The sequence below is a fragment of the Ctenopharyngodon idella genome, chromosome 16 (assembly GCF_019924925.1).
Source record: "Ctenopharyngodon idella isolate HZGC_01 chromosome 16, HZGC01, whole genome shotgun sequence".
NCBI classification, from domain to species: Eukaryota; Metazoa; Chordata; class Actinopteri; order Cypriniformes; family Xenocyprididae; genus Ctenopharyngodon; species Ctenopharyngodon idella.
Genome location: NC_067235.1, coordinates 34,122,983 through 34,143,120, shown reverse-complemented (window position 1 = coordinate 34,143,120; position 20,138 = coordinate 34,122,983). Strand labels below are relative to the sequence as shown.

The 20,138-nt window shown below is 36.2% G+C and overlaps 1 protein-coding gene across 3 annotated transcripts in view; it reads right to left on the bottom strand.

Moving 5' to 3' along the window:
• Nucleotides 1-20,138, bottom strand: part of LOC127497896 (raftlin) — a 98,885-nt gene that overhangs the window by 10,634 nt on the left and 68,113 nt on the right. For all 3 annotated transcript variants that reach the window (XM_051866677.1, XM_051866679.1, XM_051866678.1), the window contains exons 7-8: nt 9,945-10,048; nt 1,108-1,183 (exon numbers count right to left, since the gene is read on the bottom strand). In XM_051866677.1, the coding sequence (XP_051722637.1) occupies nt 1,108-1,183; nt 9,945-10,048 (180 nt within the window). The remainder of the gene's footprint in view (nt 1-1,107; nt 1,184-9,944; nt 10,049-20,138) is intronic.

Sequence of the window (20,138 nt, the reverse complement as noted above, 5' to 3'; positions counted from 1 at the left end):
TTACCCATGATGCTGTACAGATATTCAACTAATCAGAGAGTCGAAAAAAGCAAAACGCGACAAAAGAGCTCTTTAGCTCTGCCCACTCACATGAAGCACTGTGAATGATCGAGTTAGTCTCTGTATGCTCTCAAAATAATGAATATATATAAAATCAACACTTTATTTTTAAATGCATAGTTTTATATTTCTCTGTCATTTTTAAATGCTTCATGGGATTGTAGTTCTTTCACTCACTAAAGCCATTAAATTTTTGTCCGATTTTCAAATAGTTTTTTGCTTCACTTCAAAGTTTGTAACGTTGTGATTCTCCTCATAGCTGATTGGTTTGGTTCATGGCTTATAACGCTTTCTTTAATGAAGACTTTTTTGAAACCTCTATGGGAGATAGGAATGGAAATGAATGAAAAAAATACTTCCGGATCCGGAAAAGTGGGCAGGCACTAATGCACTCCATAAATAAATGTGATTTAAGCTCTGAAACTCCAGCCGCTTATGACAGACGTCACTGCCTCACCTCACAGTGATTGGCTGTCGCCCACCCCTCATTTGCATAAAGTATTTCTTAACTTTTTGATGCTCTCACCAATTGCTCTGCTTTAGTTTTAACTGCTTTAGTTTCCTCATTGAGATGCATGAGACCGGAAGCTTTTACAAAGCAATTTACAAAGAATTTAATTACGTATACAACTGACAAGTGTGACAAGCTTAGCACTGCTCAATTGCACTGGCCCTTTCTTCCAAAAAAATGTAAAAAGACAACACTGCCGTGTAAATAAATATCTTCAGGAAAGCCAAACATGCAGTAACACCCACTAAGCACACACTCCCTCTGGTTTTCTTTGAAGTGACATGGAGTTAAATCTTTGTTTAAATTATGCATTGTTCTGTTCAAGCGTCTTGTGCTTTCGGCCTCATTTTATGTGGTGATTTAAGGAAATGCCTGACGCCGGCACCGAACCCTGTAAAAACTCTCGACTGCTAACACAAACTGTGTGTATGTTTCAGCGGGGCAGCAGAGATTGTGAAAGTATGTGAAGACTATCATGTTAACTTTGTGTGTGTTTGACAGCAGTATGTCAGTAATGCGTCTAAGAGGTCACGCACCTTCGAGTCTTTCTTCTTGCGAGGCAACATTGGTCTCTGGAGGAAAACGATCTGTTTGGTGGCCAAACTTCCATCACTGCAGGAGAGAGAAGAAGCAGATTAGTTAGAGATCTAAATATAATTATATTACAGACATATTGCTTGGTCCAGATCTAGGGCCCTATATGATATCCATTTTATTTTTTCCCAAATTCTGTTTTATTTTTTCCAAAATACCATTTTTCCAAAAATTTTCCATTTGAATTTTTTAATTTAATTTTTTTTTCCTACTGGTTAAATGAAATGTTAGTAATCAAAACGCATGTCTAACTAGATTGAAAAGTTTGTGAACAAACTTTGATGATTAGCATGTTTTACCACATTGTTAGCATGTTTTATCACATTGCTAGCATGAATTAGCATGTTGCAATTTTGCTAGCATTTTTAGGATGTTGCTAGCATGAATTAGCATGTTTTAACATGTTGATAGCATTAACATGTTAACATGATTTAACGGTTTGTTAGTATTTTTTAGGATGTTAGCATGTTTTAACATGTTGATAGCATGAATTATCATGTTGTTAGCATGATTTAACATTTTGCTAACATGTAGGATACTGCTAACATGAATTAGCATGTTGTTAGCATATTTTAACATGTTGCTAGCATGAATTAGCACATTGCTAGCCTGTTTTATCACATTGCTAACATGAATTTGCATGATGCAATTTTGCTAGCATTTTTAAGGATAGGTGCATCCCAATTCGCCTATTTATGCACTATTCTATGACGTTTTTAAGTATAAGTAGTGCGAGTAGTGCGTTCAAAGAAAATTCCAAAAAGAAAAAGTGCACTTTAAATACCTGGATGATGCACTAAATTAACGGAAATATGAAGTGTGGAATGTTGGACACTTCATGCACTCGACTGTCGCAGCTTTAATTGCAGAGGAGGAGGGGGATCAGACTCCGATGTTTAATGACAAAATAAACGTATACAATTCATACACTATGGATGAGTACACAGTGTATAAGTACAAAGTGTATAGTGCGTCATTTGGGGTGCAACTGATGTTGCTAGCAAGAACTAGCATGATGAAAGCATGTTTTAACATGTTGATAGCATTAACATGTTGTTAACATGATTTAATATTTGTTAGCATTATAATGTTAGCATTTTTAGGATGTTTCTAATTCATGCTAGCAATGTGATGTTTTATCACATTGATAACATGAATTAGCATGTTGCTAGCATGTTGCTAGCATGAATCAGCATGTTGTTAACATGTTTTAACACATTGCTTGCATGTTTTTGCATTTTGATAGCATGAATTAGCATGTTGCTAGCATGTTTTAGCACAATAATAGCATGAATTAGCATGTTGTTATGTTTTAACACATTACTTGGATGTTTTTGCATTTTGATAGCATTAATTAACATGTTGTTAGCATGTTTTAACACATTGCTTGCATGTTTTTGCATTTTGATAGCATGAATTAGCATGTTGCTAGCATGTTTTAACATGTTGCTAGCATGTTTTAGCACAATAATAGCATGAATTAGCATGTTGTTAGCATGTTTTAACACATTGCTTGCATGTTTTTGCATTTTGATAGCATGAATTAGCATGTTGCTAGCATTTTTTAGCTAAATAATAGCATGATTTAACATGTTCTTATAATGTTTAAACACATTGACAGCATGAATTAGCATGTTGCTAACATGTTTTAGCACGTTGATAGCATGAATTAGCATGTGGCTAGCATGTTTTAGCATGTTAAGCTTTGCTAGTGATAGCTAAAGTACTCTATAAGTCTAACAGTTCTGGGGCACCATTGACTTCCGTAGTATGGAAAAAACAATACTATGGAAGTCAATGGGGTCCATTAACTGTTTGGTTACAAACATTCTTCAAAATATCTTCCTTTGTGTTCAACAGAACAAAGAAATTTTATACAGGTTTGGAGGGTGAGTACATTTTTGGATGAACTATCCATTTAAATCTGTTTCCCCCCAAAATCTGTTTAATATTTCTGCATTCCATTTTAATGATTTAATTAAATTTTAATAATCACAAAGCATGTCTAATAAATTGAGTTTTAACAAATTAATAATCTATTAATTTTTGCAGTAGGGCATAATGAAATGTTTTGTGTTGTCTGTTTTTCTGGATTTATGATCTAATACAAATACGTGATCAAAAACAGTTGTAATCAAATGAAGGCATAACACGTCAACAAATTAAATAAATCTTTTAAAACGTATTCAAATAAAAATGAACAATTCCTTTTGAATTTTTGGCTGCACAAAGGTTTACTGTTGAAATTAAAAATGGAAGAAAAATTATGTGATATTCCTTAAAAAAGAGAGATGGCAGAGGTACCCAAACTTTTTAATATGAAGGGCCAAAAATCAAAGTTGATCATTTATAATTTATATATATATATATATATATTATAAGTGAAGCTTCAATTGCATGCCCCCCCTTGTGATATAGGACAAATTCAAAGGTCATGTGATCTACATCATTTACAGCTAGTTTAAGTTGTTTTTTCCAGCTTGGTGACACTTTGCATAGCAGCCGCTGCATGTTTATTAGAGTGCGCTTGATTATTCAGCATCTTATCTCATATTTATAGCTCCAATAATGCTGGATGGTGCTAGAAAACCCCCCCAGAGATCTTTTTAAATTTTTTAGCTGTGGGAACATCCGGCATTGAAAGGGATGAACAAAATATCTGTTTTGTGAAATCCTGTGATGACTAAATCTCTTTTTCTCTCCGTCTTGTCAGGACTCAAACCAATATGTGTGTAGAGAAGGAAGCTACACATCATCGAGCAAACATAAGAGCGCTGTGCGTTTTTGGTGTGAATACGCGTTTAAAAGTTGATAAAACACAGTTCAGATAAGCCGTTTAATCTTCAGAGTAGATGGAGTTGTGTTACTAAACACTCTCAATATTCCTCTGTACGATTCTGCTACAAATCTCTTACATCAAATGGGCCTCTGCATCTCTCTAGCATAAGCTGGCAATCAATACCAAATGTCTAATTTGCCCTGCTTTTATTTTTTTCCTCCCACTTCCCATTTTCTTGCTTGTCAAGGAACTGTATATTTATTCAAGTGCTTCCTGCTTAAATCAAAGAGGCAAAACTGGATTCCTGCAAGCCTCAGTCCATTAAAATGTAAACGAGAGGACGGTGAAATTACAGCTCTGGTCTTCAGTCTCGCCGGTATCCAAACTAGAGGACACACACGCCGCCTATACAATCCCCATCATTAAGGGCTTAATTGAACGGTAACTTGAGCATTTTTGAATGTAATGAATGTACAAGCGCTCGGTACGGTGTGATGCATATCAATGAGAAGTGGACATATAACAGTGCAGATAAACAAGCTCGTCTGCGTTCAGAAAAAGTTTGTTTGGACATAACTTCTAGTTGTTTGTGATTACTGGAGAAGATTATACTTTCTCTATGTAGATTATACTTACATAGAGTGGATTTGTTGTTTGAGTTTAAAGATTTTATTCCCTGATTTGCCATGACATGTTTGTGCAAAAATACTGCTTGTACTACAAAATAAATAATTATGAAAATTCAGCTTTGCTTCACAGAAATGAATTACATTTAAAATATATTCTACTTTTTCTTAGTGGCTTACTAACTTTAACTACTCTGCCAATCAAAGGTTTTGTGAAATATTTTTACAATTTATAATAGCTGTTTTCTATGTGAATATATAGTGAAGTGTAATTTATTTCTGTGATTGGAGCTTAATTGTCACATGGTCCTTCAGAAATCATTCTAATATGCTGATTTGCTGCTCAAGAAACATTTATTATTATTATCAGTGTTGAAAACAGTCATATTTTTGTGGAAACTGATACATTTTATTTCTCAGGATTCTTTGATCAATAGAAAGTCCAGCATTTATTTTATTTAAGTAGAAACCTTTACTGTCAGTAATTTCTTTCAAACAAACAAAAAAATCTTACTGACCCTAAACTTTTAACACTACTGCACTTCTTCAAAACAGTAGTTTGCTTGTCATTTATTTTATATCATGAATAGCTTGTAGATTGTTACAGTTTTAAAGTAGCTTCACCAATTCTGGGAGTCATTTTAGTGCCATATTATGCAAGTACTAGATGAAACGGTATGAAAATTTCATTTCACGATTAAAATGATCGCGGTTATCAATATTATCAAGGTATAGTGAAAATGTGCTGTAAATTTACCCTATATATTTTTTATGAAAAGGATGAGTGAAAATGATGAATTACAAGTAACGATTATTTTGATAATCGATTAGTTGGCCGATTATTTCTTCGATTAATCTGATTAAAAGCCCAATTTTCTTTATTTTATTTTATTTTATTGACAAAACACACTATTCTACATCCTGCCCAATGCTGTCCTTCAAACAAACGTGTCATATGAATGATATGAAAACATATATAGTGAATATATCTATAGCTTTGTTATATGCAAAAGAGATTTAAGGCAAAAGGACAGTTTAAATCCCTACATTAAAAATTAAGATAATAATGAAGAAAATAAAGAAAAACACAAACTCAGTGTTAACAGATAAGAGCACTCTAAAAAATGCTGGATTAAAAACAACCCAAGATGGTTTGAAAATGGACAAACCCAGCGATTGGGTTGTTTTAACCCAGCGGTTGGGTTAAATGTTTGCTGGGAAGTTTTATTTAACCCAAATATTGCTTAAAAATGACTATATGGCTGGCTTAAAATGAACCCAAAATATGCTGGAAATTAAAAGTCAGACACATAATTACTAGAGGCAACAATAATAATCAAAAGGTGAACATTTATTAATAAGCAACTTAAAATTTTTTTTAATTATTATTCAGAAAACGTTCGTTTATTAAACATATTAATAAATGTTAATTTCCAACATATTTTGGGTTCATTTTAAGCAAGTATTACAGTAATTTTAACAATAGTTGGGTTAAATAAAACTACCCAGCAGGTTGGTCAAACATTTAACCCAACCGCTGGGTTAAAACAACCTGTTCTCTGGGTTAAAACAACCCAATCGCTGGGTTTGTCCATTTTCAACCCAACTTGGGTTGTTTTTAACCCAGCATTTTTAGAGAGAAGAATGTTCTGCAGGAACACACACATTCACACAGTAACCTGTCATTTCTTTATCCTGTAAATGTAAAAAAAGTGTTACATTTATATTCAATTACACGCTGCCATCCCTTTACAGTTACCACTCTCATACAATACTTTTGGTATGAAACTTATCTTTCAAACTGTATTTTTAAAAGAAATTCAAACAATAAATACCGTTTTGTGCCTCTTTAATGTGTCGCGACAGATTGCTGTAGCGCCTCAGTTTGAGCGACACGTAAACCAATCATCTCTTCCTAGTTATTGCACGAAATAAACATGAATGAACATTTTGTTTCAACCGTGGAAAGACATCAATACATCATTTTTCAAGTTCAAGTTCACGTTAATGTACTAACTCTCCTGTCTGGTTTGTTTGTCAGACAAAATAGCGGATTCGACGTTATGATTGGTTAGATCGCCTGTCAATCAAACTCCCGGTGAAGGGTGAATTGAGATTTTGAGAATGCACATTAGCTTATTTTCCATCTACCAGTTAAAATTTACAATTATCTGATCAAAAAAATGGCAGACAGGCTGAATGAAAATGTAAATCTACTCTCTGTCAGTAGGTGGCGCTTATGGAACTGCAGAAATGGAGCCGATAACCTCGGTAAACGAAGCAGCGCTGCACTTATAAACACTACTTTATTAGGCATTACATGGAGGGAAGTTGAAAAGCAATAATCAAATATAGTTTTAATGATAATTTATGAAAATATGAAACTGTAATACTAAACATCAGGAATTTTTATCGTGGATTATCGTCAAACCTCTAACTGTTTCATCCCCAATACGTACCATGAGTTTTACCCATATGTTATGTTTTCCACGACCCAGGAAAACAAGGCCAACCGTTTCCAAGACATTGAAAAGTGATGGTTCTGTTGTATCTAGGACAACGTTTTGATTAATTAACCACGTAGCTGTGTTGTGTGTTGTGGCATTTTGTGAAAGTTTAAAATAGGCCCGTAATTAATCAGCAGGGGCTGCAGGACGGATAGAAGGCTGACATGTGAGAGAAAGTCCAATGCGGGAGCGTCCCAGCGCAGGCGTGGGTATGACAGATGGAGATTACTTGGTGAACTTCAGTTCAACATCGCCGGAAGCTTCCTCTTGCCATTACAGGAATCATCAGTTAGCTTGTATTGACATTTCATTACGGCGAGCAAACAGTCATGTTCTGCCCTCGTACTGGCGGTGAGACTCGATGAGGTCCACAGAGGTCTTTATACCCCGAGCACTTTGTCACGGTTGGGGTTTGGGATGTGCCATTACTCTCTGTGGGTTGTACTATTGTTCTTGATGTTGGAAATGACGCCCCATGTGGTGTTTACACAAACTCATCGATCAATCGATGTTTCCTACATCTAAAGCTCGTTCACACTGACAGAGATTTTATCTGGAGGTCGTCTAGTCACCGTATGGGAGCTTGTATGGGTGTTTCTCCCTCTGGATGCCCTAATGTGATCTGTGCACATGGTCATACATGTACACCTCAGGTGTGCATTATTTTTCTGATAATTCAATGGCCCGGAGTCAATTATTCTGCTAATAATACAGTTCAGATCTTATACCGCGCATCAAGACATTGTTTAGATGTTTTATTTCAAGGCATTTGTCCTTAAAGCATTCTTGTGTGTTGGAAAATAGTACGTGTGTGAACAAGTGACCGATTTTAGCCTCAGCTTCAGTGTCTATTTATAGTGTAGGGGGCGGGACGCTTCAGATTCTAGAGAGCATTTGATTGGACAGAAGATCTGATGAGTAGCTGAAGTGCAGGGTGATGTCACCAAAATCATTGATCCATATTGGCGGAAGTGAGAGATTAAGTTTTGAAGGCTTATATCTTCTAAATGCCATTTTGTCATTGTTTTGGAGCACACTATCAGCAAGATAATTTACACTTTCAAATGCCCAGAAAGGTACTAAAGACATATTTAAAAGAGTTCATGTGATGGGCGATTTCAAAACACTGCTTCATGAAGCTTCGAAGCTTTACAAATCTTTTGCTTTGAATCAGTGGTTCGGAGCGTGTATCAAACTGCCGAAGTCACGTGATTTCAGTAAACAAGGCTTCGTAACGTCATAAGTGATTCGAAACGTTTCTAAATTTCAATGGTTCACCACTGGGGGGGCGATGATTTACCCATCACTAGATATTGTTGAATAAAGTCGTTATTTATTTTGTTTTTTTTTGGCGCACAAAGTATTCTTGTTGCTTCATAACATTAAGGTTGAACCACTGTAGTCACATGAACTGTTTTAAATATGTCTTTAGTAGCTTTCTGGGCATCTGAAAGTGTTAATTATCTTGCTGTCAATGGAGGCCTCACTGAGCCATCGGATTTTATCAAAAATATCTTAATTTGTGTTCTGAAGATGAACGAAGGTCTTAAGGGTGTGGAACGACATGAGGGTGAGTAATTAATGACAGAATTTTCATTTTTGTGTGAACTAACCCTTTAACTGCTACAAGAACAGTGTCGTTACTACCACGATACTGAGAAATGTCATGTAGCTTTTTTAGTCGCAAAACTATTTGATTAATAAAGTCGCGGAGCAGTGCTGACAATTTTTTCAGAGCATGTTTTGGATAGGGAATAACATTGGTTCTTTTGCTGTTGCTGGACCTTTGAAATAATTAAAATCATTTGGCGAAGTGATATAGAACTGTAATTCGGTCAAAACCTGCCTGGAACTACTTTAGCCGTGCGTTTCCCTGAAAATAATCGCACACCTTAGAATGTTCGTCAACCAATCAGAAACGAGCAGTATAAAACTGTTTTGACGTTTTTTTAATATGGAATCCGTTTTCTTGCCACTAAAAATGAACATTCTGCAGAGGAAAGTGTTCTGAATATTAATCACAGAGGTGCATAAAGCATCATGAACATGATTATCAATGCATGAATCAAACTCACTTAAAATGCTGCCAATTCCTCACATATTTTCCATGCTTTTTTCTTTGCATGAGACAGATCATAACAGTGCAGTGAAATCTTGCCTACACTCGACAGTATCTCACAGGATATTATTATTATTATTATAATACTTCATATTCAGCAGTATTTTTGACTTGACTGCACGGACACTTTTTGATGAGAACTGAACTGAGCTGATGATGACGTCAGTGTTTTCTCCAGAGCTGCTTTATAGATGCATTGAATTCTGTTTGCATCATTGAAACATTATTTTCCCTGTAAAGTGGCTTTGAAAAAATCTGTATAAAATGCTATAGAAATAAAGGTGGCTTCATTTATCATATGAGCTCCGCTGTCGCTCCTGTTGCTTCACTGATCATTTGCATAGTTAATTTTTCTCCGCTTTGTTGCACGCGCAGTGATCGCTCGTTTCTTCAAATCATCAGCGTTCATTGAAATGTATGATTTCTGTGACTATTTCCATGTGAATGTTCATAGTGCTAGAAGTCGAGCTGAATATACCACAAATATGCTCTCCGATTTGCATACACACTAATCCTAATCTCATGTACTATATAGTGAGATTAGGATTAGTGTGTTCCAGATCCTAGTATGTTCAAAATAGTGTACTATTTACATGCAGTACATTCTCAAAGTATGCATCCTTACAGGTTTTTCTGCTGATATTGCACTCAAATCTTTCAGAATCAGTTTCAGAATCCGTAATGAAACTTACAGCCTAACGTTAAGGCAATTATTTCAGCTAGAAGGAGTTTCAGTGCAGTGCACTACCTGTTAGTCTTGACGATGGGTGTAGGCAGCACACAAGTGAGTCTCCATCCGAATGAAGCCAGCGACTGCAGCAAGGGAATATAGTCCGTCTTCACCTGTAAACCCTGAAAAGAAAAAAAGGTCGCTGTGTAAAAATGCTACGAAGTCACACTTAAGTAGCAAAATTGACTTCCAAATGTACATCTTTAGATAGACATTTTTATATTGCGACTCTGTTTAGATGCATCCTCTATCGCTCTTTTGTTCTTGTTATTTGCGCGGACATTTGCTCAGATATTTCAGAGCAGCATGCTGTGAATAATTTGCATATTTACATGTTTTAAAATGTTGACAAACACACAACATCTATTAAAAAAAACTGCTTGTCAATCTGCATACTAGAGGATGTTTATGGAGAAAAGCTGAATAATTTAAATAATTTATGTATACATAGATACAGTGAGCAATGTGTCATATGGGTCAGTGACGTGATGGGTCATTTTTTTTAATAACAATAAACACAGATATGACATCCAAAGTATGTAAGGTAGTACAACTAGATCTCTTTTATTGAATCCAAAAGGTTTTAATTATATTTTGCTTCATATAAAGGTATTTTAAAATTTTTGAAGTGTCAAAAGGTCATTCGGTTTAACCGTCCAAAGGCCAATACAGACATTTCATTTGTGATTAAAATATCTTAAAATGTAATAAATGTATATATTTTTTATTCTGGCATGATTTTATAACATCATATATCAACATAGTGCAAAATGGTATTAAAATTATGAGAAGAAGTCGTTGTTTTGTTATGAGAAAGAATGTCCGGAAAAATGAATTTCATTGATGTCATTCGGAGTAACCAATATAAAGGGACCATTTTAGATTAAGTCATGCGGTCAATATCATGTGACAGACATCATTCAGACACCTGCAGAGGACCACATGGTCATGAAGCAAAGTAACTAACTCTCTCTTAAACATTTGAAAAATTCATGTTTTCACTTGATCATACGCATGTCCCGAAACATCAGGTCATTCGGTGCAACCGATATAAAACATGGAAAATGTTGTAATATTTTAAAAACTTGTACTAAATATAAAATGTTTGATTGTCCTTTTGCTAGATATCAGCCTGTTAGCATTATTTAAAAATATCGTCATTTGGTATAACCAAAAGTGTCATTCGGTAAAACCAAAATTTTGGTTGAACCGAATGACTTTTTTAGTGACATATTTTGTAAACATGACAAAAGCAGTGTTAATTGATTATAAAAACCACAGAATCTCATTGTTAACACTTCATAAAACTTCAAAATGAATTATATCTCCATAATGTTTTTTTAAAAAACCTTATTCGTCAATGACCCATATACTGAGGATGTGGATTTATTGTGATCGGAAACAAATCACTAATGTTAATAGCAAGAAAAAACAGACCAAAAGTTGTTGACTTGATTTGGACATCAGGTCTGATTCAGTTCAAGTGATAAAGATTAAGGTTTAATTTCTGGTCCGCTAATATAACAGATGTTGCAAAAAAGGATCATGAATGCATTTGTGTATTTCAGAGAGAAGTGTTAATCAAACAGGGTTGTTTTGAACAGTTAAGGGTTGTACTGTGGTTTCAAAGAGAAGGCTTGTACCCTCATTTCAGGAGCGCACAGGAAGTCAGAGCGGTTTAACGGCATAAAGAAACCATGTCGCGTGTCAGCCACGCGCCCACACTCATAATGATAACACAAGGCAGCGCTACGTGATAATGCTTCACTTGCAATAATATGCCACAGGTTTTGGCACAGCCTTGCACGAAATGTACGTTTATACATGAGTCACTCTGGAAATAGATAACAACATGATGATTTCTGAGAGGCCTTAATGTAATGGTTCTCAGTGTAGAGGCTCTGTTCTTAAACCTAGTGAGATGACTTCCTGTCTACTGCCTACATAAGCAGCTGCCTTCTACATATATATATACCACCTTGAATCAACTTTTTTGTCACAATGCATTGTGGGAATGCCTTCAGTCTACAGAATACTGCCTTAAAATCGTCTTTCAGAAAAGCCTACAGAAACTCTTCCCACGTGGGACAGAGCCAGACTCTTAGTTTAGTCCTTTTGTGGAGGTTGTGTTTCAACACCCTTTCCTAGTTATGAAGCCCTTTTGCCTAGATTGGATGACATTGTTGTGGGTCGTGCGTTGAGACCTCAGAGGCCCGGGTTTCTTTTGAAATGGTTTTTGGGTATTTGCATTGGCCGAGGCCACAGCGGCAGCCTTTTGGGAATCCAGATATGTGAGAAGAGGTTTTTGTTGGAAGCCGTCCCAGTAGTGGACCCTGTAAACGGCTCCGCAGACTTGAAAGTGGAGGAGAATTGAGAAAATATGTTTAATGGCTTTCCATTGCTGCGAGATTGTGTGAACATCTACATGTTGTTGAAGTGCTACACTCTTTCAGCATGGAGCTCAGTGAAGTAGAGCAGAACCAAGACTCCTCAGTCGTAAAGTCAACATATAAAAGTCAGCTTTCGTAATGTGGCGCGTTTCGGAGTAAAGATGGATGATTAATGAGACAAAAATTTGTTGGCTGGAACTTGATTTTATCCATCAGTAATTGATTGGATTGTGAGATAAAGAAATGAGTCATCATGTGGTTTGAGGGGAGAGGAAGGACAAGAGGGGATGATGATGATGATGTTATCCAGGATAGAAAAAGGTTTCAGAGGTGGAGCAACTTTTCTTTAAAGACATTTCTTTAATAATGTGCAGGAGTCATTCACAATAAGACCAGGAGTGTAAATTAAGAGTCAGTTTTAACTCCATGTTGACTTTGAAACTGATGTGTGTGATTTTGTTCTTTCTATATTTAGAGGACTGTAATAAGTATACGTTTGTTGGTTGACTTTGTGAAAGTGTAAACATTGTAGTGTTTCAAAAGCAACACCGACTCAACCAGTGGCTGTTTATTGAAGATCTGACCGACCAATAGAAGACACAGGGAGTGTTTGGGAAACCTGTTTGGTGCCGGTAATGGTGCAGAAATGACTCAGACTACATGATATTTTCGTTTATGTTCAGATTATGCGATTTCGACTCCTAAACTCTTGTGTTGTGGACAAGAAACATGTCAGACTGCACATTGCTTCCCAACCAATCATCACTTGCCATTGTTTAACGACATGCGTGATGTCATCGATAAGGCGGAACTAGGGACTGACTTCCAGAAACAAGAATGTAAACAAACGATGGCTACCGAAGTGGCGTGTTTTGTAACCTGTTTGGTGCAGAAATGATTGTGTGGAAATTTGGTGCATCTTTAATGCCAAGACTAAAGCTGCGTCCCAATTCACGTACTTACCCTGCTGAAAAATCCAGCTAAAACCAGCCTAAGCTGGTCAGGCTGGTTTTAGCAGACCAGCATAAAAAGGCTGAACACCAGCTAACCCGGGCTGGGAGACCAGCTAAAACCAGCTACTTCCAGCTTAAACCAGCTAAGACCAGCCAACCATCTTAGGCTGGTTTTAGCTGGATTTTTCAGCAGGGCACTGTTCTGAGCCGTTTTGTAGTATAAATAGTGTGAGTCGTGCATTCACACTGATATTTCCAAAAAGAAAAACTACATGTTTGATGTTGAATGACCAAATAACCTTATAAAATCCATACACTACATGGTTGAGTACATAGTGTAAGTGTATAGTGTGTCATTTGGGACGCAACTTAAGGTTTAAATGCAGAAATACATTTAAAAAGTTTGGGGTCAGTAAGATTTTTTGAAGATATTAATACAAATATTCAGCAAGGATGCTTTAAATTGATAAAAAGTGACCGTAAAAACATGTATAATGCTACAAAAGATTTTCTATTTCAAATAAACGCAGTTATTTTGAACTTTCTATTCTGGATCCTGAAAAAATTATCAGTTTCCACAAAAAAAATTACATGTTTTCAACACTGATAATAATCAGAAATGTTTCTTGAGCAGCATATTAGAATGATTTCTGAAGGATCATGTGACACTGAAGACTGAAAATTCAGCTTTGATCACAGGAATAAATTACATTTTATTATATATTCACATAGAAAACAGTTCTTTTAAAGTGTAATAATATTTCACAATATTACTGTTTTTACTGTATTTTTGATCAAAATGCAACCTTGCTGAGCAGAAGAGACTTCTTTCAACCAACCAACCCCAAACTTCCTCCAACGCATGATTAAAAAACATATTTAAGGGAAAAATATCAAAAACTGCACCAGAAGATCTGAGAGATCTATTTTTGTATTTAACCTTTTCAGTCAAAGAAGCAGATTTCAGCTCACAGACTTCCATTCTCAACAACTAAAAATAGTCCAGCCTTATTTTACACCTACATCACACTTTTCTACCCGGGGTCTACAGAACGCCGTATCTGTCATAGAGGTTCGACTGCCTGTGATTTGCTATATATATATTCTCACGCTCTGACAGCAACTGCCTGTCTATAGCATTAAAATCACTCGTCTCGCACATCATAAAGTTACTAAAGACTCAGTTCACTGGAAATAGACTCATCCCACCGCTAATGAAACATTTGAAAAGTCTGACTTTTTTTTTTCCGTTACAAAGTCGTGTAGTTCAGCCACATTCACACAGACAAAGAAACGGCAGGTCGCGTGTTTTTCTCACCTCCACAGGAGCCATAAAGGTTACATTGCCAAAGGACGTGTTTTAATGGCCTATCTACAGTCTAGATATCACACTGCACCAGTGACTGCACTGACCTTCAAACTTTACCTTCAGCTCTAACTACATACTAAATATATAATGCCCGAGGAAAATTATATTGCTCAAAGGTTGCTCAGGCAACATAATGGCGTTTCATTGAAGCTTCTACTTTGATGTTTCTCTTACAGCTACTTGAACTGGCTGACTTTGTTGAGCACAGTTTGAGACATTCTCATGCACAACACTTTGTTAATTTTGTTATTAGCATCCTGATGCGACCACGTTATGGTAATCTTATTCGAGTTATAATTGGGTTAGCAACAGTTACGCCGTGTGCTTCAAACAGTCAGCTTTACAGAACCGTCGTTAACTTATTAACTTGTTTAACTTAGTCAACTTTGTTAAATCTCTCTCATCATGGTCCAGTGAGAAAGAGTTTGATGATTCTCTATAGTTGAAAAAATCCAAGCAGTAGAAGAACTGCTTTCAAGAAAACAGATCCGGGTAAAAGCGATTAGAGTTAAGACTGAACAGACGTCAAAACATGAGAAAAGAATCTGAGGCTCTGAATTTCACATCGCCACGGGCAGGGCGATTGGTTTTTAGCAGTTTTTCCAGACATCTCCAGGCCTTGATCTGTCTGTGTTTACTCACAGAAGGACGCAGGAATCAAGCATTGCAGTAACTGTTTTCATATTCATGTTAATCTTTCCAATATTATAATTTCATAGTGACCAGACAATGTTCAGGGCTCTTTATACAGGTAAAGCAGTGTTTGTACTTCACAAACACAATTATCACCATCTGTGGTTGCTAGGTCATTACAATGTCAGCACGACACATCTAAAAAAGCGCCGCAAAAACACAGAAATTAGCCTGTTTTTTTATTCCTCCCAACATAAGTCCTCATGGAAGCCAATTTCTGCCTAACAAGATGTAATATAAGTCTCTGGTGTCTACAGAATGTGTCTGTGAAGTTTCAGCTCAAAATACCCCATGGATTTTTATTATACCATGTTTTAACTGCCTGTTTTTGGGTGGGAGAAAAAATGCGCTGATTTGGTGTGTGTGTACCTTTAAATGCAAATGAGCTTGTGCTCCCCGCCTCCAAGCTCGCGATTCATACACTGAGGCATAAACAATACAGGATAAGCTCACACAGCAAATGTAACTCTCACAATGTATCATTACAAACTGTTCGTGATGCAGCACATATGAATTAAAGAAAAAACATTAAATTAATGAATTGATGCATTATATATTTATTTAAAAAGACACAATTTAAAATATAGTTTATTTCTTGTGATTGTTTTACTTTGTATCTCACAGGCTGTTTCTTCTTTCAAAGTAATTTTAAGGCAATTATCTTTAAAACTAATTTTTAATGGACGCCTGTATAAAAAAATACTATAAAACATGTATATCAATGCACTGTATTTCTTGTAATTTTGACTTGATATCTCACAATTAATCGTTTTCATAGTTTTCAGTCATGTGACTGTGATCACCTTGCAAAAGAACAAAAACAAGATATGTGAACAAAATGCAAATTTTGTGCACTTCTGATCCATATACAGCACCTGTTTCAGTATTTCCATCACTACAAATAGGGGAACATTAATGTGAAAAACACTTAAAGTGCCCTAATGTACTAAAACAGTGATATTAACAGGTCTTTTTCTGGCTCAAAATGAGGTGGAGGTGGTAAAATCCTGGTCATGTGCACATGCAAGTGTACCTCATCTTCAACTGGCTGAAGAAAACACTTTTTACAGGCACGTATTTTAGGTATTTTAATAATAAGATTAATTAGGTTTTTATTTTGAGAGCTCTATCATATACAGTGTTTCCCGCAGGATTTTGTGAGTCTGTGGAGGGTGGACCTCGGTCCCTCTAGGGGGGTCGAGGGGCATTGTATTGGTCAAAATATCGTGTAGTCTGAACCCGACATAACTGTAATCTCACCACGACCTTTTTTACTTTATAGACACAAACCATACGTCCCTTCAGCTGCAGTGCAGCTTTCTGAAGTACGCTGCTCTCCTCTTAATAACGCACCCTTATATACTGCGAGTGTGATAAAAGCCTGTTAAAGCAATTTCCTTCTCAGTGGATCAAAACTAATAAGTGTTGCTGTGAGTAAATCTTCAAGGATTATTCCTCAAGGAAATCTAAAATGGAAAACTGTTTTTTTGTGGTTGTGTTTCAGGGGCTGAGCTCTACTGACAGAGCGCCCTCACTGCATTACATGTCCAAGGTTACACAGCCTATTGATTTTCCTTTACGACAAGAATAGAGTCCTCACTCAGTTTGACTCGTATTGAACAAACAGGGCTCAGTTACTCCGTACAAGTGCTTTGGAGATTTGTGCATACAATTAAACATTTCCATATTTTTTATAGGTATAATATTGAATGATGATATCAATTTGTTTAGTTATAGATCCCCTTTTTTGTTTTTATATGTACACATATTATGTGGAAATATTAATATTAACAGATAGAACGATGGACAGAACGAACAAACGACAGATAGAACGATGGATAGAACGAACAAACAAATGACAGAACGATGGATAGAATGAACAAATGACAGATAGAACGATAAATAGAGAGAAATAAATGACAGATAGAACGATAAATAGAGAGAAATAAATGACAGATAGAACGATGAATAGAACAAACAAACGATAGAACGATGGATAGAACGAACAAACGACAGAACAATGGATAGAACGAACAAACAAATGACAGACAGAACGATGGATAGAATTAACAAATGACACAGAAAGAATGATGGATAGAACGAACAAACGACAGACAGAAAGTACGATGGATAGAATGAACAAATGACAGACAGAAAGAAAGATGGATAGAATGAACAAATGACAGACAGATAGGACAATGGATAGAACGAACGACAGACAGATAGAACGATGGATAGAACGAACAAACAAATGACAGACAGAACGATGGCTAGAATTAACAAATGACACAGAAAGAATGATGGATAGAACGAACAAACGACAGACAGAACGATGGATAGAATTAACAAATGACAGACAGAAAGAACGATGGATAGAACGAACAAACGACAGACAGATAGAACGATGGATAGAATGAACAAATGACAGACAGAAAGAACGATGGATAGAATGAACAAACGACAGACAGAACGATGGATAGAATGAACAAATGACAGACAGATAGGACAATGGATAGAACGAACGACAGACAGATAGAACGATGGATAGAACGAACAATTGACAGAACAATGGATAGAATGAACAAACAAATGACAGACAGAACGATGGATAGAATTAACAAATGACAGACAGAAAGAACGATGGATAGAACGAACAAACGACAGACAGATAGAACGATGGATAGAATGAACAAATGACAGACAGAAAGAACGATGGATAGAACGAACAAACGACAGACAGATAGAACGATGGATAGAATGAACAAATGACAGACAGAAAGAACGATGGATAGAACGAACAAACGACAGACAGAAAGAATGATGGATAGAATGAACAAATGACAGACAGAAAGATGGATAGAATGAACAAACGACAGACAGATAGAACGATGGATAGAATGAACAAATGACAGACAGAAAGAACGATGGATAGAACGAACAAACGACAGACAGAAAGAATGATGGATAGAATGAACAAATGACAGACAGAACGATGGATAGAATGAACAAATGACAGACAGAAAGAACGATGGATAGAACGAACAAACGACAGACAGATAGAACGATGGATAGAATGAACAAATGACAGACAGAAAGAACGATGGATAGAACGAACAAACGACAGACAGATAGAACGATGGATAGAATGAACAAATGACAGACAGAAAGAACGATGGATAGAACGAACAAACGACAGACAGAAAGAATGATGGATAGAATGAACAAATGACAGACAGAAAGATGGATAGAATGAACAAACGACAGACAGATAGAACGATGGATAGAATGAACAAATGACAGACAGAAAGAACGATGGATAGAACGAACAAACGACAGACAGAAAGAATGATGGATAGAATGAACAAATGACAGATATAACGATGGATAGAACGAACAAACAAATGACATAACGATGGATAGAATGAACAAATGACAGATAGAACGATAAATAGAGAGAAATAAATGACAGATAGAACGATGAATAGAACGAACAAACGATAGAACGATAGATAGAACGAACAAACGACAGAACAATGGATAGAACGAACAAACAAATGACAGACAGAACGATGGACAGAACGAACAAACGACAGATAGAACGATGAATAGAACGAACAAACAAATGACATAACGATGGATAGAATGAACAAATGACAGATAGAACGATAAATAGAGAGAAATAAATGACAGATAGAACGATGAATAGAACAAACAAACGATAGAACGATGGATAGAACGAACAAACGACAGAACAATGGATAGAACGAACAAACAAATGACAGACAGAACGATGGATAGAATTAACAAATGACAGACAGAAAGAACGATGGATAGAACGAACAAACGACAGACAGAAAGTACGATGGATAGAATGAACAAATGACAGACAGAAAGAAAGATGGATAGAACAAACAAATGACAGACAGATAGAACGATGGATAGAATGAACAAATGACAGACAGAAAGATGGATAGAATGAACAAACGACAGACAGATAGAATGATGGATAGAATAAACAAATGACAGACAGAACGATGGATAGAATGAACAAATGACAGAAAGAACGATGTATAGAACGAACAAAAATGACAGACAGAAAGAACGATGGATAGAGAATGAAGAAATGACTGACAGAACGTCATAAAAAAAATATATATATATATATATATAAAAATGCTTCACAATTAACTACAATAACTAAATAAACAATATATTGAATGGTATCATCATAAATTATTATTTGCAGCGCTACATTAAAACTCTTCTCAGAGTCGCGTCAGTGAATGATGTGATTGTCTGATGCTGTTATAGAAACATGATTCACGAGACATCTGAAATAAACACTCAGGCTCACTGAAGACAGAAACATCAGTGACAGAAAACCAGACAGTGATTGATGGGCTGACGGCAGACAGCAGCTGAACATATCAATTCAAACGTCTTACTGCGTTACTGAAAATACCTTTCCGTCCGAGGAATCTATAGATATCGCTATGACATGCACTTACACAATACTGAATACCATTTACAGGATCTTTAAATTACAGTCGTATTGAATGCTGGGAAATGTCGAGCAGACTTAGATTTGAATGCAGCCCGACGGCCGAGCGCCGCTGAATAATGCTGGGCAGAAACAGTGTGTCCTTCCACTACAGAAACACTGTCTGAGCAGAAGAGAGAGAGTGAGAGAGGAGGACAGAGAGCGACTGAGAGCTGCAGGATTATAAAATAAAGCTCAAAACTCGATTACGCTGATAGCATCAGTACACAGTCCTAACTAACACAAACGCGCTCCTCACACACACCT